This window comes from Squalius cephalus (genome assembly GCF_949319135.1).
Source record: "Squalius cephalus genome assembly, chromosome: 5".
NCBI lineage: Eukaryota > Metazoa > Chordata > Actinopteri > Cypriniformes > Leuciscidae > Squalius > Squalius cephalus.
This window is the reverse complement of record NC_137126.1, coordinates 38,919,711-38,947,527: the sequence shown is the minus strand read 5'-3', so window position 1 is coordinate 38,947,527 and position 27,817 is coordinate 38,919,711. Positions and strand designations below refer to the sequence as shown.

At 37.8% G+C, this 27,817-nt stretch overlaps 2 protein-coding genes across 2 annotated transcripts; one reads left to right on the top strand and one right to left on the bottom strand.

Annotated features, from left to right (window-relative positions):
- Window positions 1-259: 259 nt before the first annotated feature.
- On the bottom strand, window positions 260-22,755 carry LOC307159144 (tRNA (32-2'-O)-methyltransferase regulator THADA). The gene is made up of 31 exons (XM_079872355.1): window positions 22,539-22,755; window positions 21,663-21,843; window positions 21,480-21,566; window positions 21,377-21,404; window positions 21,135-21,283; window positions 20,905-21,027; window positions 20,694-20,814; window positions 17,481-17,623; window positions 17,314-17,398; window positions 17,093-17,220; window positions 16,666-16,863; window positions 15,098-15,815; window positions 14,142-14,294; window positions 13,804-13,913; window positions 12,615-12,775; window positions 12,015-12,148; window positions 11,732-11,890; window positions 11,480-11,637; window positions 10,718-10,852; window positions 10,476-10,580; window positions 9,960-10,160; window positions 7,715-7,865; window positions 7,379-7,616; window positions 6,896-7,135; window positions 6,527-6,728; window positions 6,264-6,452; window positions 4,695-4,942; window positions 3,462-3,632; window positions 3,014-3,280; window positions 1,232-1,434; window positions 260-1,012 (listed from the first exon to the last, which is right to left on the bottom strand). The coding sequence occupies exons 1-31, from the start codon at window positions 22,667-22,669 to the stop codon at window positions 774-776; spliced, it is 5,556 nt and encodes a 1,851-aa protein (XP_079728481.1). The 5' UTR covers window positions 22,670-22,755; the 3' UTR covers window positions 260-773.
- Window positions 22,756-22,785: 30 nt separating this feature from the next.
- On the top strand, window positions 22,786-27,579 carry LOC307158570 (retinol dehydrogenase 14). The gene is made up of 4 exons (XM_079871274.1): window positions 22,786-23,040; window positions 23,330-23,572; window positions 25,428-25,730; window positions 25,889-27,579. The coding sequence occupies exons 1-4, from the start codon at window positions 22,920-22,922 to the stop codon at window positions 26,146-26,148; spliced, it is 927 nt and encodes a 308-aa protein (XP_079727400.1). The 5' UTR covers window positions 22,786-22,919; the 3' UTR covers window positions 26,149-27,579.
- Window positions 27,580-27,817: the final 238 nt, after the last annotated feature.

The following is a 27,817-nucleotide window of genomic DNA, read 5'->3' as shown; positions in this document are numbered from 1 at the left end:
GAGTATCAAATGTTTGTTATTGGGGTCACAGATCAGTGTTAGACAGGGATCTAAATGACACCATTTTCTTTTAGAGCTGCTGTACAGCACAGCTGAAATGAACTCTGTTCGAATAATTGAATCATTTTCCTGTTGTAACTGTAAAGCTGCTTTGAAACAATCCGTATTGTATAAAGCGCTTTATAAATAAAGGTGACTTAACTAAAAAATAATTAAATCTTTATTTATTAAATATATAAAACACATCAATATACAGGCATATAAACACAGTTGATAAGGAATGGTTCAAAAGAGAGATTTGCCTTACTATATATATATACATACACCATCCTCAGGGTGTTATGTGGGTGCAGTGAAACATGCACATGAACATGCATCCACATTCACAGAGACAAACACATGCTCACTGATTCTTTGTGGCGCTGCTGTCTGTCCCCACTAGCAGTGTGCTCTATTTCAGAAATCACCAGCCATCCAGAGACAATGGCTTCTTTCAGCCATTTCAGATTTAGATGTGCTACACTTACAGAGCTACTGTCATCGAGAATTATCTGGAGTTGGTGTTTCATTTTGGCTGGTAAAGTAGACAAGCAAAGGTTTTCTTTATTGTCTCTCTTGTACTGCACAACAAAGGACTTATTCTTTTGGAAAGCTGGCACTCAACATGGCGATGAAGAGCCAGCTTTTCTGGATCAATAATGATTACTCAGTTTTTTGTGCTTAATTAAGCCTGTAACTGCAATAATGCAACCCTGATCTCTGAAGGCACTAGATTAATCTGTCCTTAGTGCATCAATGAAGACCTGAGGAAGGAAGACTCCATTTAGCACAAACCGTCTCTGAATATCCTGCAGGTCGGTAGATAAACTCAAAGGGTCAAGTAGGGGTCGTAAGGAATCACACTTCTTGAGCAGCTGGAGTAGTACAATCGCCCTACTGAACAGGCCATAAAGAGCGCCATGGAAACGGGGATCTATTAGCAAACTCAGCCAATCAGGATTCAGGACATTCCCTAGACAGCAAATGAGAGACATAATGACATAATTAACATGCGTAAAGGCACAACAACGACTGCATACAAACCATAAATAAATATAACAGATCATATCAATTGTAATTACACGGTTTTGGATTCAATTATAAAAGCACATCAGGAAGTTAATTATTGATAATTAATGGAAGAACAAGGAAAATAAACAATCATTATGGAGATCTGGTAAATCTTGCATACCTAATTGAAGTTTCATACAAATTGTGAGATTCTCCTTGACAATGACTGCAGTGTTTCGGGCCCAGTGCTCAAGGTTCTTGGTGAGAGTGGAGGATTCTGGGTAATGTTTGACTAGATGCAATAGGTACGGCAACAGGCACTCTGAGATCACAGATGGCTCTGCATACACATTTGCTTCATCGCGCTCATACAGACTGCGGCATCTGACCAACAGAAAACACAAAAATGAGAAAAAATAATGACAGAGGAAATCAGGAAGTTTCTATGCATTTCCTTTGTGAAAGTCAGGCAAAGTAGCCTATAATAAAAGATATAAAGATTAAAACCTATATAAGATTTTTGAAAGTCATACTACAGTTCAAAAGTATGGGGTCAGTAAGACTTTTTAATGTTGAAAGAAGTTGTAAGTTTATTTTTGTTGTTGTTGAAAGAAGCACCTTAGGCTCAACAATAGGTGTGGAACGGTTCACAAAATCCCGTTCGGTTTGTATCACGGCTCTGTGGTCATGGTTTTCGGTTAGATTCGGTATACGTTGTTAATGTTTTTTTCCTTTTTAACACTTTAGAAATACCATATTCGCATAAAATATATAGCTTTATAATCTACCATCAACAGTAGGCTATTTGTAATAAAAAAAAAACTGAAAGAATAAGGCAGCTTGATCTCAGGAATAGACACATTATTGTGACACTGACAATCATAAATTAAATTTGTGAGATTCTGATACAGCAAGAGGGGAGATGTTGTTCATTTCAACAGGCTTTTCAACTGTTGGCCTAAAACAAATTGTAGCCTAGCTGAGATTGAGAACAAAAACACTTATTGTCAAATTTAAAGAATATGCTTTCTTGTCACTGTCAGTGGCTACATGTATTACACGGTGTCCTAACCATAGCCCGTAAAAAAAAAAAAAACAGCCGCGACACGCAATAAAAGGTATCTTTTCCATGTTAATCCGAGTTTTTGTCCTAACCAGCCGCAACGGCGAGACACGTGACGATTCTGTTTTAGAAACGGGCGTCATCTAGCGACTTTTTCGGAAGGCGTTGTACTTTCCTTTAAAAATAGTAGGCAACACTGGTTGGGGTTAGGACAGTAACATTCGCCTCCGTGTCAAATGATAGAAAACACTTACGCTGCGCGTGGCCGGACCAGTCGACTGAACGGTTCGGATTTTTTTCATGAACCGTTCCACCCCTTCTCAACAAGGCTGCATTTTATTTGTTCACAAATCCAGTAAAAACAGTTATGTTTTGAAATATTATAACAAGTACATTTTTTTCTATTTTAATATATTTTAAAATGTCATTTATTCCTGTGATGGCAAAGCTGAATTTTCAGTAGTCATTACTCCAGTCTTCAGTGTCACATGATGCTTCAGAAATCATTCTAATATGCTGATTTGGTGCTCAAGAAACATTTCTTATTATCAATATTAAAAACAGTTGTGCTGCTTTATATTTTTGTGGGAACCGAAATACTTTGTTCCATTCATAAACCAGTATCATCATTCAAAATTATTTATTAGAAATAGAAATGTTAACTTGTAGCAATGAAAAAGTCTTTACTGTCACTTTTGATCAATTCCATGCATCCTTGCTGAATAAAAGTATTGATTTCTGTCAAAAGGTGGTAGTGTATATTTAATAAAAACTCTCAAACTGAATGTGGTCTGAAAACAAGAAATAAAACAATGACAACAGTAAACATAAAATAATATGTACAAATAGAAATAATGACTGGCCTAAATAATGTTCATTTCTGTATGTGGATTGACATACTGTGTCTCTTTGGCCTCCTTCAGCAAAACATTCAGATCACAGTCGGGTAAGTGGCACACTAAGGCCTCCAGAGCACCACTTGCATCCCAGAATTCCTCCAAGAGCAGATCCAGCAGTGAGCGCAGAGCCTGGTTCACCTGCATGTAGAAGCATCTCCGGGGAGCTTCAGGCCGTCGAGAACAGAAGAGCAGAGAGGCGAAGACGGCTGCCTTTGCTCTTACCTGTGGACTCTCATCCTGAAGCAGGTAGACACCTGTGCTGATCAAGCTTCAAAATACAGCGGGATGAAAATTTCAGATAATAAACAGCAAACATATCTAAATCCAAAAGCCTGGACTGTTTTGAGTGTTAAATATACCAGATGCACAAACCTGAGTTGCAATGAATCTGCTAATCTATGTCAATCTTACTTGCTATCTAGTTATCAAAGCACACCTCTTTATTATACCTGGTACTGAGTTCTGTGAGGATAAGGCTGTCCGCCAGGCTCCTGTTCACCACGGAGACGCCACACAGACACAAGGCCTGAGCACAGGATATTCTGAGGGCCTCAGGAGCTTCAGGACATCTGTGTTTCTCTAATAACTTACACCAGCGCAGGAGCAAAGACAAGTCCACACTGAGAGAGAATGAGAGGGAGAAGGAGAGAGAGAGAGTGTGTGTGAAGGGCAGGCAAACAAAGTAAAGATTGTGAGCTCCAGGAAATCCATGAGCCATCTGTACAGTCCCTTATGGCTTTCTCAGAAACAACAGTAAGTCGACATAAAATGGAACACAATTTAGAAATGTGTCTATATCCCTTCTGAAACAATATCAGCAGCCACTTTTGAAGTTCATGAAGCATCACAACATACACTACCGTTCAAAAGTTTGAGCCAGTAAGAATCCTTTTTTTTTTAAACAGAAATTAATACTTTTATTCAGCAAGGATGCATTAAAATGATCAAAAGTGACAGTAAAGACTTTAACATTGTTATAAAAGATTTCTATTTTAAAAAAATGCTGTTGCTCTGAACTTTCTATTCATCAAAAAATCATGAAATTTCTTTAATCAAAGTTTCCACAGCAAATATTCCACAAATAATTATGTTTTAAAATATATTAAAATAGTAAACAATTTTTGTAATTGTAATAATATTATTGTTTGTACTTGTATTTGTAATTAAATCAATGCAGTCTTGATGGAAATAAGCAACATTGCAAAATATTACTAACCTCAAACTTTTGAATGGTAGTGTATATAAATGGTAAGGCTTTTTATTCAACCTATTAAATATTGTTATTTGCCATTATTGCTGTAACATTTATTAAAACCCTTAAATTAAAATGTTAACTATTGACAGGACTTAAGAAAGATTACATTATTTTAGACAGCTCTTAGGTAATGTTTAAACAGCAATTTTTCTATTAGTCAACATTATTTCCCCTGGCAAACAAGAAAGTAGTTTCAGAGGAGAAGCAAGATATTACATTCTGATGAAAGATCGTGAAGATAAACATTTGTTTTTTTAGAATAACATGATGAATCATGCACAGTAAGACCAGACATGTTCATTAGAAAAGTAAATTGGATCAATTTTGATGCAATGTTGACTTTGACAAGAAAAACTGAAAGGAAAACACATCAAGAATATCTAATAACATCAAGCTAAACATATTAATGCATGACATGTGAGTGTACCTCTGGGAGAGGAGCAGGCTGACTGCACATAGAGCTGTGGAGATCAGCACAGGTCCTCCTCTATCTGACTCCAGATCAGTAAACAGAACCTCCACACACTCCTGCAGCCATTTCTCCTCAAGCTTTGGAGGACAGGGATGGGGCAGGGCAAAACTTTCTTCCTCTGGGGCCATAACCTCAACAAACGCGGTCAAGAATGCGCCCCTATACTCCACGTTCTGGTCCAACAGCGCCTTCTTCAGGTTGGCCTGCAGGTGATGGACAATGTTATACAAGTGCACCCTTTCCTGACATTATAAAAAAACACACACACCTATCTATTATTCTTGCAATCATGATATTTTCTTTTCTTTCGTATGAAGGGATTTATAAGGCATTAAAAGATTGTGGTATATTTCATCTTGTGACATGCTCCATTGACCTCATATGAGGGCTGGGCGGAAATCCTGGCCAAGTCCAAACCCAGTCTGTTTTTAAAGATTACTGAATACAATGACTAGTACGCCCCCTTCACACAAGAAAATGAGCAGACTAATAAGATCTACAGCCTGATTTAAGGGCAGTGTTTTAAACAGCTCTTGATTGTTTTAATTTCCTTCAGTTGTATCTAGCTGACATTTGGGACTGGCTACAAGCCAATGATAGAAAGTAACACTTTAGCAGTAGTTTCAGGGAAAATAAAACATATTTAAATAATGTAAATTAATTAATAAATACCGCTGACTTGTACGATACTACAGACAATGCAACAAAACAACCCAAACTTACCGAAAGCAGGCAACATAAAATGACTTTCATAAACAGTCAGACAGAGCTCAAATTAATTGAACAAATTGCAGGGGTTTTGAGATGCATTTATAAAAGTTGAAAGATTTTTTATTTGACATTTTAAATAGCGTACATTGGCAGCAAGACATGATGCGGTGGCCAAAGAGGTCCATCTACCTAATTTTATGTACAAATAAACTAGATGGATGTCTTTGGTCGCTGGACTGTCTTGCTGACCAACAAAAAACAGAGCAGATGGAAGACAAGAATGTCATACGCTGAATCTGAGTTAAGTCCAAACTTAATTTTATGGATTTCTGTGGACTTTAGGCCAGTGATTAGCTCAAGAAGAATATATTGTATTATAAGCCTCTTTTTGTAAAAAAACAAATATTTTTTGACACACCACTGCTTGGGATCAGTAAGATTTTTTGAAAGTCTCTTATACTCACCAAGGCTGCATTTATTTGATCAAAAATACCGTTAAAACAGCACTATTCCAAAATATTATTTGGTGCAATATTCAAATATTATAAAACCGTGACAGATTTTTTCAGGAACTTTCATGAATAGAAAGTTCAAAATAACAGAATTGATTTGAAATGGGAATCTTTTGTATGTCTTAACTGTCACTTTAATTAATTAAATGGGTCCTTACAAAGTTAATCTCTTTAAAAAAAAATCATACAGACCTCAAACTTTTAAACGGTAGTGTAAATGCAATTAATTCTCACTTGATAAAAAGACTATATATCTGTTTTTTGTATCTTTGCATTAAAGTGTCATTCTAATAATACTAACCTGCAGTGCTCTCTCAATAACCTGCTGTAGATCTGTTCCTCTCCAGCCACGCCCCTCTATAGCACACTTGACCAATGAGAGCCTTACTACTGCGTTGCCATTGGCCAGACTCTGCCACACCTGACACGCCCACTCAGGATCCCCACACAGGAAATTCACTGCACTTTGGTGGAATGCAGCAGAGCCAACCTAAAGACAACACGTTACATTCACAGTCAACACTACATTTCACTTGCTGTGTCGAACAGGACATGAAGGAGCACCTCTAGGATGTTTGGAGTCCTGTGGATCTCCTGCAGTAGCTGAGAGGACAGCTGAGTGAGGAAAGCACCAGAGCAGTGGCCTCTCATCAGACTCACTATATCCACATATGCCAGCCGCACCAGCGGGCACCGTTGCCTCGAAGATGCCAACCACAGTCTGGACTCAAACCTTGTCACTACCTCACTGAGAGATGACTGACTGCTAAACAAAAAGACTCAGATTAAAATTTAATAATCACTGATTATGACTACTGCTTTTAATATTTATGTTAAGATTTTTGTGCATTCAGTGAGACTAATGACAAAAAGTGTCAAAATATTAAGCTTATGGTGGCGTTTCCTTCATCAGATACACTCCTTTACACTTACGTGTTAGTTTTCAGTGCCCTGGTCAGTACGGCTTCTATCTGTAGGAGTTGACCATGCACTCTGTTGTGACAGCACACAACGTCTTGTGATTCCGGCAGCTTTTCAACCAACTGCAGGACAGTCGCCAGATATTCACTTAGCGGAACCATAGCAACTAGAGCTCTTGATGACATCACTCGTACACCATAGACTGGGCTGGCAGCTAGGAGGAACAGCGGAGGCAGAAATTCTGACAAAGCCCTGAGGAAAACACAAAGACACCGAGCAAAATTAGAAAAACAAGGCGTGGATATGAATGACTATTCAGAGGAAAAGGCATTTGACAGATTTGAATATCCAAACTTTTGGGAAATATAATACATCACATAAAAATCTTATATAATATAATATAATATAATATAATATAATATAATATAATATAATATAATATAATATAATGTATTTGGGTGTACGGATTGTTTGCATGACTGTGCACCATCGTACCGTGTCTGTTCTTCAGCACCAGGCTGTAGTTTGGCTAGCAGAGTGAGCACAGGGTAGAGGGAAGGATGTAGGAGAAGGGTGGAATCATGCAGGTCTTTAGCTGCACTTTCCAGCGCCCCCTGGAGGAAGGGCTGGAGGGCTGGGTAGAGGTTAAAGAAGGAAGGAGAAGACATGCCGGAATGAGTGGAGCCCTCTCCACCGGCTGGCTGTTGACCTAACATTCTGGTGCAGAGAGAACCTATGACAAGTCAAAAGTGAAGATGAGGTCAAAGATCGACATGTGACAACTTCGCAATGATTGAAATAAGAACAAAAGTGAGTGTGACTGGCTCGTACTGTAGAGCTGCAGGGCTGCGTTCCTCATGGCCCAGCATGGCGAGCTGAGGAGTGTGAGCGACAGAATGGCCACCACAGGGGTGTACTGTAGAACAGCTACACCCAGACTGGAGCCCTTCACCAGCGCTTGAAGGGTGTGAACGGCACACACCTGTGAGAGAAGCATATTAAGGACACTTTTTTCTTTAACATGTTTGATCCAGAATAATTTTAGATATATACTACCATTTAAAAGTTTGGTATCATGTTTTTATTTAAAGGGGGGGTACCATGGTGTTTCATGTATTCAGAGTTGTTTACAGTGTTAAAGAGATGGATTCTCATGTTAAACATGGGCAAAGTTTTAAAAAAATATTTTGGACGAATAACGGAGAATTTCTGTGCTGAAAATCTTACTTCCGGGTTGGTACAAGTTTCGGCTGGGGTTTTTTTTATCGTGGATAAAAATGACGTAGATAAGAGTGGAACTCCTTATATGAGCATTTCTCTCGGAAAAGCGCGCCCGCGAGCACGCCGACTAGAGGAGAGCGAGACCGCGCACATCAACGCGCTTCAACAGGAAATCATCGGCAGCGCTGCATAGGATTTGTTCAAGAATGTCTCCAAAAAAGTGTGTTTTTGGATGTGAGGGAAAGCTTACCGTGTCCAGCTTTCCAAAGAACCCAGTGTTACAGGAACAGTGGATGCCGTTTGTTTTTCCGGGGCAGCAACGGAGTGTAGGAAGTGCGGTTGTGTGTTCTGGCCATTTCAGTGACGAATGTTTTATTAACAAGGCTCAGGTCGACGCTGGATTTGCAAATCGTTTGCTATTAAAACGTGGAGTGGTCCCAGTGATAAAAGACCCCATTCATGTAAGTACAACTGGATCAGATTTCTGTCTTTTGCTGGAAATCAAGCACTACCGCTTGACTCTATAGCTCCGCCTCCAGGACCTCGGCTTTTTCCGGAGAGAATCGGAAAGCTGTATTTTTCTTTTATAAATTTAATAAAACTAAACACTTTTTTGAGATATTAAGGATGCACTACTACTCTATAGGTACTCAAGATTAACATGAGATTAGGTGAAACTGTGCATGTTATGTACCCTTTAAACAAAATGTTACTTTTATAAAGGAAAGATACATTAAATTGATCAAAAAGTGACAGTAAATATTTTTTTATATTTTTACATGGCTCGACAATATTCGAGCGCAAGAAGATGCGAAAAAGAACTCGATTCGGTACTCGTGTGCGCTTTGTGAGAAGTTGTGTGCGCGCCCACACAAAGCACACGCCCAGAAAGCCGCATCTCAGACAACGCACAAATACTGATTGGAGTTCTCTTTCATGTTTTCTTGCACTTGAATGGACAAATTCATACAAAATTATGTCAAAATACATGTCTTGCAGTTATGTCTTAAGTGAACGTAAACAGTTGAGAAATAAATGCATATGTAACACTGTATCCAATCCGGGTATTGTCTTAAAGTGGAAGCAGCCTAATAAACCTGCTTCTGTCTGTGTTTTTAACATTAATCAAACAACAAAGGACAAAGGGGGAAAAAAAATAAAAATCACTCACTGCTCTTGACTGAATAACTTTTGTAACTTCAATAAGAATGTTACTTTACATTTGATTACTTTACTCAGGCTCTGTACCTGAAAACTATCGTTAGACCAGCCTGAAAATCCTGAAAAGCACTGTTTATTTAATTTGTATGTTTGTTCTCTTGTAGTTATTTGTGCTATTGCTATATTATTTGTTCTTATTTTATTACCGACTGTTTACTTGTCTCTAATAATATTTGAAATTTATATTAGTTAGGCTAGTAGGTTTTGTTGTGGTATCAAAATTGGAATCAAGAATTGTGAAATTTCACAAGTATCTGAAATTTGGTGTCATAACCTTATTTATTAAGGTTGCATGGGTCAAACACAATGAAAACAATAAGTATTTTAATTTATTCATTTATTATTTGTGGTGAGGCCAGTGAAAATGTTGTCAAGGCAAGTACATTTTGGTCCAGAAGAAAAAAATCCTTAGTACTGAGCCCTGGTAATGGCAGCTGAAAATTCATATTTGACATCACAGGAATAGATTACATTTTAAAATATATTAAAATAGAAAACAGTTCCTTTAAATTGTACTTTTCCGTATATTTTTGATCAAATAAATGCAGCCTTGGTGAGCATAAGAGGCTTTTGATCTTACCATCGCCAAGCTTTTGAACTGTAGTGTATTTAATGGGTAGATCACTGACTGTACCTGTGGTAAGTCGAGGGTTTGGTCCCAGTCCTCGGGCACAGGTGCTTTGGCTGTGTTCAGAAGGGTGTTAATGGTGTGGGCCAGTAGGGGGCGAGATTTGCTAGAGTCCTCAGCAGCCAAGACACCCAAAATCAGCATGGGTAAACCGGCAGCACGCCGTGTCACTGACGTACTACGGGGCGACTGGAGAACAGAAAGGCCCTAGAGGGAGAGAGAAAGAGACTTTTGTGTCCTTTTGGTCTACCTCTGATAAAGTAAAATCAAGTCAAATATAAAATATTTCATGATTACTTGAATAAATACATGGCTACTTAACAAATAAACAAGTATGCAATATAATAGTCTTATAATGATTAATATAATTAACAAATCAATATATACCACTGAATAATAAATTAATTACTAATTTTCACGTTAAAGCAGACTAAAATGTTGTAGTTTGATATTTATTATGGTATTAACATTTCAGAATCTCATGAATCCCTAGTTGAGAATGAAGCCCTCACTCTTTTCTACCTGTTGTAATATGAGGGGAGGGATCTCCTTGATCTCTGGATCAGAGCTGCATAGGAGAGCCCTGCAGAATTTAGTGAAGCCAATACAGCAGCCCTCTACTGCCCCCTGATGGAAGATGAGAGAAAAAGACATGATCACAAACAGACATGACATTACTGTGAAACAAAGTGGAGAAAAAATGTGTTTTGGACATCAGCGTGAAAAGAGCAAATCTGACTTATTTACGCATGAATTGTGCTTACCCAGTGTCTACATTTCAGAATGATGTCTTTAAACACTTTGGAAGCCATTCTGAGCTCCTCCACAGTCAATGCCAGTTCTTTACAGTGGAGTGACAGGATCATCTCCACCAGGGAGCCCAGAAAAATACCAATTTCCTACCAGGAAAGTAGAGGATCACACATTATATCTTAGTTACACATAATAATAATCTTTGTAAGCCACAGCTCAAAAAATGTAAAGGTTACTTAAATTTAATGGTTACTTAAATAAATACGCAGTACATGCAACTGTGTTATTTTAGTATCATTGAGAAACTATTAAATTATATAGTTTTTATTGATTTTCTTTTAGTTTTTTTTAGTAGATGAAGTTAAACTAAATGTAAAGGGGAAATGTCTTGGCAACTAGCTGAAATAGAATAAGTTTTTTTTATATTTTTTTTATATATTTTTTTATTTCAGTTAACATACAAGTAATTTTTTTATGTTTTTTGTTTTAGTTATTATAATAACCCTGACACGCAATACTTTAACTTTTGCGTAATTTAGGTCTATCTCTAATAAAATAACATAAAATAAAATATATATATTTCATAGCTACTTTTGCTTCCTGTCTACCTACAATAAAATTAAATAATATAACATAAAATATTTAATGTTTACTTACATTAATAAAAAGGGGCACAATAATTTTCTTCCTTTTGGTCTATCTTTAATAAAAGAATATGAAATAAAATAAAGGCTGATGTTCTGTTATTCTTGTAGATGATCGAGCAGCTTTACCTTCAAGGAGACCCAGCAGCAGGTCAGCACCAGACTATGTTCCTCAGAGAGCAACACGTTCTCCTCTCCATCCTCATCAAGTTCCGCCCCATCAACCCCACCCTGACCAATTAGAGAACTGATTGCATTCCCCATGTCACAGAACGATGGAAGCACATCTATGACAAAAAAAAGTGTTCTCTGATGATAAAATCTCTTCAGGGATATTGTTTCACAATAACTTGATAGATCACATCTGCAGTTTCAGCGTACCTCTCTCCTCAGTGTCCTGGTCTCCATACAGCACACCGAGCAGCAATAGAGTGAGCTTTTCAAGTAAAGATACAATGTCTCCTGCAATGCTGTGTGTTATTGACTCCACTAGGACCCCTGGCACCTCCAGCAAGCCCCTCTGCAGAGCGCTTACAATGCCTGAAGAGATAAAATACACTGTGGATTATTCTTATTTTACCATATATTTTAGATATATTAGTAATGAAACTTCTGCTTAGTGGTGACCAGATCTCTAAGTTCAGCTGGTTTTATTCGCTTCTACCGTGAATAGGTGTTGTGCGAGCTGCAAGCAACATGTCATTCCTGGCAGTGAGGTAATGGTGCTGCAGTTTGGTCAGAAGGAACGTGATCAGTTTAACTGACTGTTTCTCCCCCTGTTCAAATGCTCTATCCACCCTATGATACAGAAATGCACACACACACAAATATAATAAATATTCAAAAGTTTTGCTCAAGATTGACCCAATAATAAAATATAATTAAGAGTAATAAACAATAAAAATATTAAGAAGCACAACTACTTTCAATTGTGATAATAATAAGAAATGTTTCTTGAGTAACAAATCAGCATATCAGAATGATTTCTGAAGGATCACGTGACACCGAAGCCCAGAGTAATGATGCTGGAAATTCAGCTTTGCCATCACAGGAATAAATTACATTTTAAAATGTATTAAAATAGAAAATAGTTATTTGAAATAGTAATAATATTTCATAATATTAGTGTATTTACTGTATTTTTGATCAAATAAATGCAGATTGGTGAGCATAAGAGAGAAAAATTGAAGGCACCAAACTCTTGAATGGCAGTATCTGTGTATGTTCTCATAATCAGATATAGAGATAAGAGATATCTGCTCACTTCTGCAGTAGCAGTTTGATCATCAGTGCCCCCATCTGGGCCTCCTGGACCCGCGGGCTCTGGAGCAGCCGTTCGGCCTGGCTAAACAGCACAGCTGTGACATCATCAGGGAGAGATGGGGGGAAAAATCGGAGAAGTAGCTCTGCAGACAGCTCTCGGATCTACAGTACAGGGACAACATGTCAGGCAACTACATCATATTACAGAACAACTGGGGCAAGGGTTTCAACTGTGCAAAGACTACCATTCGAAAAGTTTGGGGTTGTTAAGATTTGGGGAAGTTTTTTCTTTTATGAAGTCTCTCATTTCAGTCAGGACCACTATCGTCAAATACGATTGACAATTAGCCTACAGTTTGAATTGGCGGTATGGTTCTGTTAAGGGCAAGAACTCCCTGCGCATCCATGCAGCCTAGCATGGATAAGAGCAGCGAGAGCAGCAATAACTCCCCTTAGGGTAAACAGAACAGAACCAACAAGAATGTATTGCAGATATCATTAATTCAAGGTTTTAAAGTACAACATCATTCAAAAATGTATTCTGATTCAAGGGGAATCAGAATGCCAAATCCTGACTGACGAGAGGAGGAGCTGGGGATGGAGGAGGGTAATTAGCTCCTGAGAGATGCGATAGCTGCTGGTAATACTGAAGGAGCTTATATATGTATACAGTGATAGACGTCATATTCCTATAGGTAGACGTGGATCAGCTGAGAGTCAGCTGATGCGAGCTTGACTAACGTGACCTGCCAGGACTGACGCTAGACTTGGTGTTTACCAAGGTTGCATTTTATGTTAAAAAATACTGTAAAAAAAATAATATTGTGAAAAATAACTTTTTTATTTTAATAATATATTTTAAAATGTCATATATTCCTGTGAAGACCAAGCTGAATTTACAGCAGCCATTACTCTAGTCTTCAGTGTCATATGATCCTTCAGAAATCATTCTAATATGATCATTTGATGGTCAAGAAACATTTCTTCTTATTATCAATGTTGAAAACAGTTGCTTAATATTTTTGTGATATTTCAGGATTCTTTGATGAATAGAAACCATTTTTGTCACATTGAAAGTGTCTTTATTGTCAGTTTCATGCACCCTACTGAATAAAAGTATTAATTTCTTTCAAATAAAATCTTACTGACCCCAAACTTTTGAACGGTAGTGTATATTCATTTTGTTTTACCTCATTGGTTGAATCCTCCAAACATCCAATCAGGACCAGCAGGTTTGACTTTGAGAAGAAATCCCACTTTCCCCTTACTTTAGCCCAGTTTATAAGAGTAGACATATTGGCTGAAAGAAGAAGAAAAAAAAAGAAAAAAACATCCATCCCTCATATCATATCATTTAATTGTATTTAGCAATGAACATAAAATATCAATTTGAAGTTAGTGATCATTAATAGCTAAAATATCAAGAATTCCACAAAATCTATTCAAAGGCACTTCAAAAACCTGAAACATATTATTACCAAAAACACGATATTACCACAGCAAGTTTTTGTAAGTGTTGTTTTATTACCAGGTGGTTGTCCCTTCTTTCTGTCTGGACTCCAGGTGTCTGTGCATGTTTCCAGCACTGCAGACAGCAGGAGCAGAACAGTCTTCTTCCTCTGGTAGCTGCTGTCAGGAGTCAAATAGACCAATGACAACTGGGAGAGCCAGTCAACAAACTCTTGAGGGAAAACACACAAAAAACCCACACAATTTCACTTCTGTTCTATTGATTAAAAGTGCACTACATGTTATTTGCTAAAACCTTTATACCTAAACAAAAGGAATGATACATCTGACAAATGTTTAAAATTTGATTTATTCTACATATGGTGGCGGCCATTTTGAGATCAGGTGAATACAACTGACTTAAAGGGGTTGTGACATGAGAAATACAAAGTTTCTTGGTCTTTTGACATATAATAGTTCTTTGTATCATTAAAACATCCTAAGAGTTTCAAAGCTTAAAACATCCTCCTCATTATAAACAGCATTTATTTAACCAAACTCCAAAAATGGTTTGTTTGGATATTGTAGGATCTGTGACATCACATGGGCAAAAACATTTGCATATGAATGCCTCTAGAGCAAGACATTGATGAATAGATTCATCTCACCAAAAGCCCCGCCACTTAATAGCTGACACCACTAAAACGGATCATTTCAGGAGAGGGTCAGAATGAGGGTTGAAAATAATCATTTTTCTGCATATATATTTGCTTTTTTGTGCAAAAAGCTTTATTAATATTATAAGAGAACCTCATGGGGCATATTACAATATGTCATGACCCCTTTAAATATCAGTAACCCCCTTAGTATCTGACACTTTGGTTTATCATTAATCATCATGGGAACTTCTACAACGGCACCGGAAACGTTGATCCACATCAAAAGATGACACAGTATGAAGTCAAAGACCATCATCAAATATAAATGTTGAAATCAAATATAAAAATACATAACATTAAACAAAAAAATTCTTACCAACTCCTTCTTTAAGCTTCACATCCTCTTCCTCTGTGAGCCCTTTTTTACTAGTATGACCCTTAACGCGTGCCATGCAACTGTCTCTTATTCTCACCAAGAACTTCCTCATTGCTGCCTGAAGATGCTGACGGAACGGTGACGATTCGCTGTTGAGATTGAGCGGGACGAATTCTCTCAGAGAGGAATACTCTACTTGTGATGGGGCTTCTTTAGTCTTTGGACTGCAGCAGAGGAGATTCAGAGCTGCAAGCCGAACACTATCATCCAGAGAGGAGAGGGCAAGATGGAGAGTCTTAAGAGCATGGGGGCTGTCTGCACCCCAGAGGGAATGTCCACTTGTGACCCGCTGGGCGCTCATGACACAGGCCCATGCATGAAGGTGACCGGGAGCCGTGGGATCCAGAGCTGACAGCAGACTGTTAAAAGCACCTGGAAACACGCGTAGTGTTGATGGTAGAAGATGGCAAGAGGCATTATTTTGAAGTAGAGTTACTTCTGAAGTCAAAGCCTCCAGGATGACTGGTTGCCATCGCCGAGCCCATTGATTGGCCAAGTCTTGGTCAGTGGGCTGGGGTTCTTGGGATGCATTTATAAAAAGCTCACGTCTCTGTTCCTGAAGGAGGAATTTGTAGACTTCTGAGGCACATGGAGAAAGGTGATTGTTGGAGAGGCATTTTAGGATGTGAGAGGGAAGGGCTGGATACAGCTCCAGAACCTTTTAAGTAGAGAAATTGCATTTCAGTAACATTTATTTACATTTTATGCTGAACTGGGGCTAATAAGACCCTCAGAAAGAAAGAAAAAAAAAAAAAAAAAAAAAAAAGCTTATTTTCCAAATCATAGTAGTATTTACCTAAAAATAACATTTCTTATATAAAACATATTTATTAATATATAATATTTTAATATATTATAATTTATAATGTATAATTTTATTGAAAAAAGTTAATAAGAAAAAGTGGGGAAAAAAAGTTGTAGAAGTTTATTATTATGAAAAGTGCATAAAATACTAATGAAATATACTTTATATTTTCCAAAACATGTTTTGCACTAAAACTGTGAAAAATCAAAGCCATAAATCTAAACATGTTGTGTTCCATATTTTAGGTTGATATCTTATAGAGTCTTTCTTATAAATTAGCTTTCAGTAAGATTTAGTTTGGGCGCAGTACCAAACGTTTCCACTAGATGAAATTGGCTTCCCATTCATCCAGGTCAGTACAAGTGTGACTATTTTTTTCAGGAGCATTTAACCTTTTCGAATCATGTCCATGTTTATGTTTGTGTGTGTGTGTGTGTGTGTGTGTGTGTGTGTGTGTGTGTGTGTGTGTGTGTGTGTGTGTGTGTGTGTGTGTGTGTGTGTGTGTGTGTGTGTGTGTGTGTGTGTGTGTGTGTGTGTGTGTGTGTGTGTACACACACATAGCAAGTGCCAAAACCTTTACCAAGTTTCATACAATTTCGATAAAGTAAAAAATAAAATAAGTAAAACAAAATGTAACATTTTTTGGTCAAAAATGATCGAACAGCACCAGAGGGTTAAACAAAAATGTTTAAGTTCTTCTTACCTTATCTGTTCCTGTGTATGGTAAAACTGCTGTAAGTAGTAAATACTTTGCTTTGGATTCCCAAGGCAGTTCTGATATCCTGTTCAGTAACTCCACATAAAGTCTTTTCTCTGTGTTCCCAAAGTGCGAACAATCCTTCTCATATATCTCCATAAGGAGACAGAAAGCACTGCGTGCCACCTCTGCAACACCATCCAACTACAATAAAAATAATAAAGAAAACACCAGCTGTATGGATGTTTTTATGTTTCTCATGGCTGATTGTATCATTTATTATTGATTTAAATTTTTGGAAAAAAATATGAGTGTTTCTTGCCGGTGCTAAAAAAAGAGCCTATCTAACCCAATACTTAGTGTTAATGGTTTGTTCAGACCCATATACCATAAAACAAAGAATATTCTGTTTCATAGTAAACAAAAGGCTTACCGGGCTCTCTGCATTACTCCAGATGATTTGTGTAAGATGCTGTTGGAGGTCTGAATCTAAAGGAGCACCAGTAACTTCCCAAACCTCACTGAGACACTCTTTCAGCCTCTTCAGCCAGATAGTAAACACTACAAAACACATTAATTCAACCAATGAAATGACTTTTGTCACTGCTGTCATGCACGGACCCAGCAATCTGCAGAATGATAGAGAGCTTGTACCTTGAAAAACATAGTAATGACAGTCAAGCTTTTCTTCACAAAGTGTTGAGATGAAGGGGAACAACCCATTTAAGAGAAGACAAGTCTGATAAAACAAAAGAAAAAGTAAGTAATTATATGCTCCACTTTGGATTATTCTTGGTGGAAGCATATATGTGATTTCGTACCCGCTGGTTGCCATGGCGACTAACGAGAACGTCATTTCTGCAGCAAGTTAACAACCCCCTGCATACAGCCAGTCTGTCCACTCCGTCTTGACGTCTGGGACGGCAGTCCACCTGTAGCTCACCTAATGTCAATCTCCACGGTTCTGAGATGCACAAAATTCACATATTTTGAGAAGAAGAAGAAAGAAAAAAAGAAAGAAAAAAAAAAGAAAAAAATAATAATATATATATATATATATATATATATATACTTTTATGTTAGATGTAATTAATCGATTTGACAGCTCTAATATACATATACAGTACAGATCAAAAGTCTCTTATGCTCAACAAGCCTGCATTTATTGATCAAAATAAAGAAAAACAGTAATATTTTGAAATATTATTACAATTTAAATGAATGGTTTTCTATTTTAATATGCTTTGATGCAAAGCTGAATTTTTTTCAGCCATTACTCCAGTCTTCAGTTCATGATCCTTCAGAAATCATTCTAATATGCTGATTTATTATCAATGTTGGAAACAGTTTGTTTAGGCACAGCAGCATGTCAAAAATTCACAGCAATTTTGTTGTCACCACGTCTTCTTAAAAGACATGCACAAAATTAGTCCAGAGTAGCACACCTCTGGAATCAAGTGTTTCCACAGCCTCATTCTGAAGTTCTCAGCCAAAAATGTGGTGTTCTCCTTAAAAGGATTGTTGTGCAGGTAAACAAGATAATGGATTACACATTTAGTGCTGCTTACGAAATACACTACAATGTTGTAACCTGTAAAAACACATTTGTAACTTATTATAGTTATCTTAAGTCGTGTTAGAGATTGTTTAATTATAATATTGATTAATGTATTTCTTTCCTTTCAGACTACAGCTTGCTGCGATGCATTATAATGAAAATGCAGGCAGATCACAGGCATCCACTGCAGCTGGTGATCTGCGATATTCAATCGTTTTCCCAAAATTGAAGCATGGAGAATTCACAGTGAGAGCTCTGAAGAGCAATCCAACCACAGGTAACTTATACTTGTCTGAGTTATCTATAATACACATTTATTTTTTTATATTTAATTATATAAAATGTAACCTTTCTTCCTGGAACTAACCTGTTTATAACTGACTCTTCCATCTCACCATATAACTGGACTTAAGTGCCATATACAGCTTGTAACACATAGGGGTTTAGTGCTACTGGCTCAAAGCCTGGATGTGCTGTTGCACAGCCCACTCCACCAATCTGGTCACACCTGTGTACTACCTACAACATGAGAATGTTTATTACAGCTTTGTTAGGATGATATATTTAATATTTGGTATGTGGAGGTTGTGTGTTTTTTCAGGGTTCATACAAGGTGCTTAAAATGCTTGAAGTACTTGAATTTGACTTGAAATTTATGATTTATGAAATGGAATTAGTTAAATTATTGAAAGACAATATATGTGAAATTAGTGTTTAATTTTATTGATAAAGCAATCTTTTCACACAAAATGATATCTTTATCAGATAGGCTGAAGAGCCATTTAGAGCCATTTTGCATGGCTATGAGAGTGATATTGTTCATAAATATCTTTTAAATTTTTGATAGTTAGTTACTATGAGCATTAGCCTAATTTAGCCATAATGCTAATGTTTTACCACTCAGACACTGGCCCCATTCTCCCTTGCGCGGCTGCTTTGCTAGCATCATCGGATGCCGATTGCGATGTGGGAGTTAAAGGGGTGGTTCAGGATTTTCGACATCGGACCTCATTTTCAAGTGAGCCTGGTTGTTATTCATCAGTGGAGACAGTTTACAAAAAAATTCATCCAGTCCTTACTTTTGCATAGTTCGCCTATGCTAGGCTAGCGCGAGTCAACGGTGCACGTTAGCCTGCCATTAAAAACAGTTTTACCCACTCCACAGTACACCAAAAGCAAATAAATTATAACGCCAGACTATCGATGTGAATGTCTATTGAGAGAATAATGTTAGAAATCAAAGTACTCTTGTATCTCAATTATCTGCGGCAGGTAAATACACTTGCGTGATTGTTATGTGGACCGGCTCTCTCGGTTTCCTAGGTAACCAAATATAACTCCGCCGCTGCTGTAGACTGCTTATAAATACAGGGAACAAATGATAACTAATGCAGTGAAAGGGTACTAGTGATGAAAGGGTAGTTTGATTTCTAACATTATTTTCTCAACAGACATTTACATCGATAGTCTGGCGTTATAATTTATTTGCTTTTGGTGTACTGTGGAGTGGGTAAAACTGTTTTTAATGGCAGGCTAACGTGCACCGTTGACTCGCGCTAGCCTAGCATAGGCGAACTATCCAAAAGTAAGGACTGGATGAATTTTTTTGAAAACTGTCTCCACTGATGAATAACAACCAGGCTCACTTGAAAATGAGGTCCGATGTCGAAAATCCTGAACCACCCCTTTAAGACCGCAGTTTGAGCCAGCGGCTCGAATTGATATGGCTCTGGCCCTGTGTCCACAGGCAATTCACTCTCCTCCGCTTCAGGTGAAGGTGGGGGAGAAAAGTCCTCGACTTCAAATGACAGCTCTGTTGCAACTTGCTAAGCTACTTGCGTCACTCCAGTCACTCTCCATTTTAGTGAGTCTGACAGCAGTCAATTAATCCATCACTGCGGGTCTCATGTGCACGCCCCCCGCTCAGCCCCGCCCTCGGTTCGTCCCCTCTATCTCCGCTGGGGTCTGCCCACTTTTCCAGAATTTTTCAAATATTGCCAGTGGGTGGAGTCAGGCTCTGACCAGGGGTTTAGTATAAAAACTCAATAAATTAATCAATAAATCCTGAAAAAAGTATCGCAGGTTCCAGAAAATATTAAGCAGCACAACTGTTTCCAACACTGATTTCTGAAGGATCATGTGACACTGAAGACTGGAGTAATGAAAGATGAAAATTAAGCTTTGCATCAAAGAAATCAATTATATTTTAAAGTATATTAAAATATAAATTAAAATAATATTTCACAATATTACTGTTTTTTTCTTTATTGTTGATCAAATAAGTTCAGGCTTGATGAGCATAAAGAGACTTCATTAAAAATAGTAATATTTCACAAAATTACTATTTTAACTATATTTTTGATAAAAAAACAAACAAAAAAAACAAACTTTACCGAACCCAGTTTTTTTTTTGCATTTAACAGTCTTTTAGCAAAAGGTTCTATGGCTTTAACTGCAATTAAATACTATAGTTCACCTGTGTTGGTGATTTGCAGCAGACTCAGGGCAGCTGACCCTGCACACTCACTGTCTGACAGCGTGCTGAGCAGCATTGCAACCGCAGTGCCTGCCAACAACCGCGTATCTCTGCTGGAAACCTGAGAGACACCATGAAATTACACAAAATTAGACTGCTAGACAAAATAACTTTAGATTTCCAAAAACATACAGTAGTTGCGACCACAAACCTCTCCTAAGATAATGCTCATCAAGAACTCCAAAATCTCTCTCACACTCATATTTACACTGTCCTTACTGTAGACCAACAGGGCCACCTGCCTTGGCAGCAGCTGAAACACCTGCAAACAAACCTGAGACACAACACAACAGGTCCTATGAGTATACAGATCCACATCAACTGTTGTTTCAATGCAGTAAAGCTTCAAAAAGGTGCGTGTTACAAGAACTAGATTTCCACCTTGACAGTCTGGTAGCATAACGGTCCATTTCTGGCTTCTTCATCTGACATAACAACAGGAATCAGCTCAGCGACTTTACAAAGCAGGGTGCTGCATTCTGTCTTCAGAACCTCTCGTCCCATGGTGCTGTCCTCCAAGAACATGCAAGCTGTCATGGGACACACACAGCTATTACAACACAGCAGATATGACTATATATAAAAAGCTCTGTAAAATAGAAGTGAACTAAAGCACACGCTACCTATTTGAAGATATTTTAATGAAAACGCCTGAAAAAAAAAAAAAAAAGTGTTTATATATCAAAATTGCTTTAATATTTGTTATATGTATATATTATTTCATACCTGTTTTTGATGCAAAACGTTCTGCAGGTATTGTTTGACTTCTTCAAAGACAATGGAGTAGTTTATTTCAGCAAAGACCTGCAGAATCTGTAAAAAACAGAGTTACGAAGGTGTTGTTTTAAGGGAAACCAACAAACAGGAATAAAAAAAATGATGTCCTATTAAAGTGAAGGTGGAAATTACTTGGTCTAATTTGCGGCACGCAGATGAAATGGTCACTGCCTCTAACTGTAAGGCCAAAAGTAGCTGAGCAAATTGGTGAAGAGCAGCAGACTGTAAGGAATGAAGTGCTTCTTTTGGGATCTTCTGTAGGATCTGTAAAGCCTCCTCCAGGGAGCGCTCTCTGCTTCGTTTGCCTGTACTCCTGCCAATAAAAATAACATCTCTCATCATACATTTTGCAAGTGCATTACAATAAATTATGGGTGTTTCTTCAGTTTTTTTGCATTGTGATTAATGGCATCTAGAACATTCTTGTCTTGCTAATGCTGATTTCATAATAGTGTTGACTGATATATCAATTCAAATCACACACAAACTTTTTATCAATTGAATACATCATTACTGAATAAAAGTATTAATTTCTTCTTCTTTTTTAAAGAAAGAAAAAAAATACTGACCCAAAACCTTTGAATGGTAGTTTATATTGTTCAGTAATATTTCACAATATGATGGTTTTTCTGTATTTTTGATCAAATAAATGCAGGTTTGGTGAGCATATAAGAGACTTCTTTCAAAAACATTAAAAATAGTTATACTTCCAAACTTGGACAAGACTGGTAATGTAAGTGTGTGTGTGTGTGTGTGTGTGTGTGTGTGTGTGTGTGTGTGTGTGTGTGTGTGTGTGTGTGTGTAAAATAACAAAATTAAGTAATATTTTGAAGCTTTAAGTTACAGGTTGGAATGACTGGAATGGCAGGTTTCAGAGCCACTCATTCCAAATTAAATTAAATTAACTTTACTTTATCAAATCATATAACAACAAAACAGCATGAAACAGTACTTATTAATTAGTAAAATGTTATTACATGTATCATCACTCCAACAATAGCTCCTTACCTGGCATTTTCTGTGAGCTTTTGCAAGAAAACCCTTAGCGTGTCTTTGACATCAGATGATATTTGATCCTCTAAAACGATAGATTTCATAACCGCATCAGTTTGCCCCAAAGAAAGGTTTATAATCGTCATAGTTGCGAGTGTCAGACTTGTCAACTCAAAACGGTTTGCACAGCTCCATGTGTAAACTCAATCTCATTCTACAGTGAGATGATACAGGGTCATCTACATGATTAGCGCACGCTTGCGCCCCCTACCCTCACGACTGTATGGTAAATCTAACGTGCGTAGCTAATGGCTACAGTATCAGACTGTGAACACAGTTTCTGATGCCACCGTTTAAATAGGACAGATTGTCTTATGCTGGTTTAGCTAACAGAGCATGTATCTGTTATATACTATAATATCCGCACTTTTGTGCTTTTTGATATTGAAATGGATGAAACGGAGGAGGTATTACATGGATGTGAAGAGGTTAGATGGAAAAACGGTTCTTATAACAGGTGAGTACTTTTGGCTTCATATCTCTGGCTATGTAGCATGTCTTAGTGTAGCGTGATTGACAGCAAGTGAATGAAAGTTGATATAACGTTAGGTCATACAAGTAATATTTATTGTACGCCTTCTTTCCTTTGCATATTAAAAACCAAACCTTCATGTATGGCTAAATCACATTGGTTATGATATGAATCGTGTGTCACTGTGTTATTCTGGAATATGGATTGTCCTGTATGGAAAGGCCATTCATTCCTATTATGAATGAGAGGTTTGAGACTTGTATGTATGTTTCAGGAGGAAACTGCGGGATTGGGAAGGAGACTGCTGTGGCACTGGCTTTACGAGGTGCTCGTGTGATCATCGCCTGCAGGGATGAGGAGAAAGCGAGAAAGGCCGTGCGAGAAATCAAAGGCAGGAGCCACAATATGAATGTGCTGTATATGGAGGTCGACCTGGCCAACATGAGGTCCATACGAGAGTTCTGCAAAACCTTCCTACAAAAGGAGAAGCGGCTGGATATTTTGATCAATAATGCAGGTGATGATGATTGATGATTTTTATATACAGTACTGTGCAAAGGTCTTAGGCAAATTAGTATTTTCACCCCAAATAAATGGTTTTAAGCCAGTTATTTATGTATTTTGTTGTAGTGTGTCAGTAGGAAATATCAGTTTACATTTCCAAACATTCCTTTTGCCATTCATTTTTATAATCCAGTGAGATTTTTGGATGCACAAGGAGTCTGACAACAGCCGGTGCTCCACACAGAGATCCGATCTCACCATCATCGAGTCCATCTGGGATTACATGTAGAAACAGAAAAAAACTGAGACTAAATCCAGAAGAACCGTGTCAACATCTCCAAGGTGCCTGAAGAAACACGTGCATACAAAAATCTCACTGGATTATTACAATTAATGGCAAAAGGAATGTTTGGAAATGGAAACTGATATTTTCTACTGAAATACTAAAGCAAAAGATATAATAACAGGCTTAAAACCTTTTTTGGGGGGGTGAAGATACTAACGTGCCTAAGACTTTGCACAGTACTGTATATATATACACATGTTCACAGTATAAATTAAGTCTTTCTTTATGCATAAAAAGTTATATATAACTGTCTCTCGCACAAAGATGATCATATTTTGGGGATCTGTGGCATCTAAGGGTGTGTTCACACTTGTAGTTCGGTTCACTTGTTTGGTCCGGACCAAAATACAAAACACTTTTAGTCCTGGTCTGCTTAGCGTTCACATTGGCAATTTTAACACTGAACCTAAAGGCACTGGGATATATTCACAACCTGATTGGTCAGCTTTTATGACGCACATTTTGCGAGTGAACTTACCGAACATCCAAAACGATGCTGTGTGCTGGGATAAATGTGCTCGCTGTATATGCGTAGCCTACATATGATGGTATTTTGACCAGCTGAGAACTCGTGAAGAGCTTATAAAATGTGTGAAGGAGTCAAAACAGCGGCAGGAATCCCTCCGTCACTTACACAAGCGAAGATCTGCTGCGAGGAGACACGGTTCTGATGCCTGTACCAAACCGTGATGGGCAATATCGTGACTATGATGAGAAAAAATAGGTATGTGTTAGAATATTTTATCTCTATTTATTGTTCCCCGTGCCTCATTCTCAGTCTTGTTCCTTTTTCATGGATTGAAAAGAATTACAGGCCTGGGAGAATCAGGAACATGAAGCCAATTGGTGTTCACCGACCTTCTCTGCTTTTACTTGCAAACATCAGCATTTATACAAGGTTCAGGGGGGTGTAACAGCCAACCAATGAGAATATACATTACATTCTTATAGAATGTGAGACAAGTCCATTTATGCCCACTTTCCGGCTGAAGGCAGCCCTTTCGGGCCCTCTCTCCTAAACAAAAAAAAGGGACCCTTTCTAGGCTGCTTCCCAAGAAACACACTCACATACATAGAGTGTACATTAAAACAGATGTGTGCAGAGAAGCAAGAACTTCTCTCCACTCCTGTAGCCTCAAAGACCAAAAAGGAAGAAAACAGGGTGAAACAGAGACAGAAAAGTCAGGCTTATTAGATTTATCTTGCAGTATGCTTGAGCATTCTGTCCTTAGGGTTACATCATCTTGTGACATCACGTCCCGTTTTTGGCTCGTTTACACGTCTTTGGTCCGTGTTGCTCTAATACTTTATTCGAACCGCACCAGAGTTAATTTGGAAGCAGTCTGAGACCCATCTTTTCAGTGCTCTCGGTCCTTGTTTGGTGCGCTCCAGGGTTCGGATGGCAGCGTTCACACTTATTCAAATGAACGGAGCAATGGAACCAAACATGGCAAGTGTGAACACACCCTAAAAGATTGAAGACCCCTGGTCTGAATGGCTCAAAATGGTTATTTCCCCTCAGGTATCCCCAGCGTTCTCGACTGGACCGATGACAACTTCTCCATGTGCTTTGGCGTGAACCACCTGGGCCACTTCTTACTGACGAACCTTCTCCTCCCGCGGCTGAAAGAGAGCTCCCCGAGCAGAGTGATCAATCTCACCTGCTCCAGCTACAAGTACCAGAGGCTGAACTTCCAAGATCTCAACTACAACCTGTTCCCGTTCTTCACTTACTGCCGCAGCAAGCTGGCCAACATTTACTTCACACAGGAGCTTGCTCGCATGACGGAGGGGAAAGGAGTGACTGCGTATGCCGTTCACCCTGGTGAGACTTTCTCATTTTACAACTGTGAAACAGATTGCTAGAGTGTTCCTGGTGTCCCTGAGTATGAGCAGTAATAATAGTGATCTTAACCTTAGCAAGGACCTCTAATTATCTGAACTGTGCATTGTGAAGGTCATTGTGTCTTTTGTCTCTTTCAGGTTACGTTCAGAGTAGCTGGACCTCTCATTACTCGATTCTGTACCGGATCCTTGTGCAGGTGGTGATGTTCATGTTTTTTGTCTCGTGTGAGGCTGGGGCGCAGACGGTGGTGTATTGCGCTGTATCAGACGAGGTGCTCCCGCACAGCGGAGGATATTTCACTGACTGTCGGCCGGCTCCTCTGCGAGCCTTCGCTAGAGATTCTGGAGTAGCAAAAAAACTCTGGGAGGCCAGTGAGAGACTAGTTAAACTGGCCTGATTACGATATAAAATGTCTTTTTGTTATTGTTTTCATGTTTTATAAGCAGACTGATTCTTATGTTATTTATGGAACACAATGTTGTGAGGATGTGATTTTTATGACAGACTGGTTTGAGTTTTGACTTTGTGTGTGTGGTTTTTTTTACTGCATAATTTATTTGGTTGTTACTGATGTGGTTATGATACATGCAGTATTGAAAGGACCCTTTTCACATTTCCGGGTCCTCAGAAGCGGAAGTCGTCATAGTTGGGTAAACTTCTATAGCGGTGAATGGGAGAAAACAGCAGATATTGCTCCAATAGCAAATGTAAAAACCCATTAGCGTTTCCACAACTTTCCAAAAGAGGGAAGTCTTTGAAAAGGGTCCATTGCCTACATTTTTATTAATCACTTTAATTAGCGAAGACTGGAAACAGGTCATCACAAATTCCATTTAAGATGGAGGTTGGCCATTAATAAATGCAAACAAATCAAAGCCTAAAAGCACACATCTAGCAGAACCACTAATGTTACATTAATGCATTTGGTGGACACTTTAATCCAAAGCAATTTACATTTTATTCATACATTTTATTCAGACCTTTTAATTAAAATGTGTACACAGATTGAAAATAAAAGTTAAAAAAGTGATTGAAAACGCAGATTTTCATTTGCAATACAGTTTACTTAGTAGTTTACAAATGTCTTCCAAAATCTTCAATGGACAGACTGATGCTGACATGCTTGCTGGTATGTTGACTTCTACTCAAGCACAACACAACTTTCTATGAATTATTTTTTTTTTTACTTTATCCAGGCCTGGAAATGACAGTTTTAAAACTCCATAATATAGAGTGCAACAGTCGGGTTCCAGAAATAATCATGTTTAACAGCGGAACTCATGGTGAAAAACTACATTTCCCATGATTCTGCAAAGGAATCTTAAATAACTCTATAACGCCCATCTCCCATGAAGCACTGCAAGTCAGTCCCACTACGCTCTCAAACTATTTAAAATCTTTGTATACGAGTCATTAATTTAGGGTACATTTCACATCAGTGTAAAAAATAATATGGTTTCAGTTTATATATCTTATCAGTGTAACTTATCTGCTAGTTGCAAAGCTTAATCATTAAACACTATTTTGATATTACAAAAAAACATTTTTTTTCCTGGTTTGTAATCTGTTACGGACAAACTATATCCCACTCATACACTGATTAAGAGTGCTACACTTTAAGTGATTCAAATATTCATTGTTTTTTGGTCATATAGTGATTATTTTAAGACTTCTAAGAATTGTGTGTGTGTTTTTTTTTTAAACGATTACATTTTTATCATAAATCTACTTTAAAGATAATTTTGATAGTTTTGAGAATGTCATGCAAAACTCCAGTCCGTGTGGATGTAAACTATACCCTAAAATAATATCAAAACCAGCAGTCTAGAAAATGAAAATGTAAAAAAAAAAAAAAATCATTCAAAACATATAGCTGACAATGACAGTTACTCACTTGACAGATATAGTTGACAAATTCACCATTTTGCCTCATAATTTCAGTGGCAGGCCTTGCCTGGGCAACCAAATGTCATTTTCTTGATCAGGTTAACATTTTAATTGAAATAAAAACAAAAAATATTGCAAACCATAACAATGGACCCAACATAGTTGCCAATTAATATACT

Coding starts and splice junctions, on each gene's coding strand:
- LOC307159144 (XM_079872355.1), bottom strand. CDS start 22,669: ATGACGATTATAAACCTTTCTTTGGGGCAAACTGATGCGGTTATGAAA. Junction 11,891..12,014: donor TCGCACAACACCTATTCACG/GTAGAAGCGAAT, acceptor TTATCTCTTCAG/GCATTGTAAGCGCTCTGCAG. Junction 7,617..7,714: donor CGCAGCCCTGCAGCTCTACA/GTACGAGCCAGT, acceptor GACTTGTCATAG/GTTCTCTCTGCACCAGAATG.
- LOC307158570 (XM_079871274.1), top strand. CDS start 22,920: ATGTATCTGTTATATACTATAATATCCGCACTTTTGTGCTTTTTGATA. Junction 23,041..23,329: donor AAAAACGGTTCTTATAACAG/GTGAGTACTTTT, acceptor TGTATGTTTCAG/GAGGAAACTGCGGGATTGGG. Junction 23,573..25,427: donor TATTTTGATCAATAATGCAG/GTGATGATGATT, acceptor ATTTCCCCTCAG/GTATCCCCAGCGTTCTCGAC.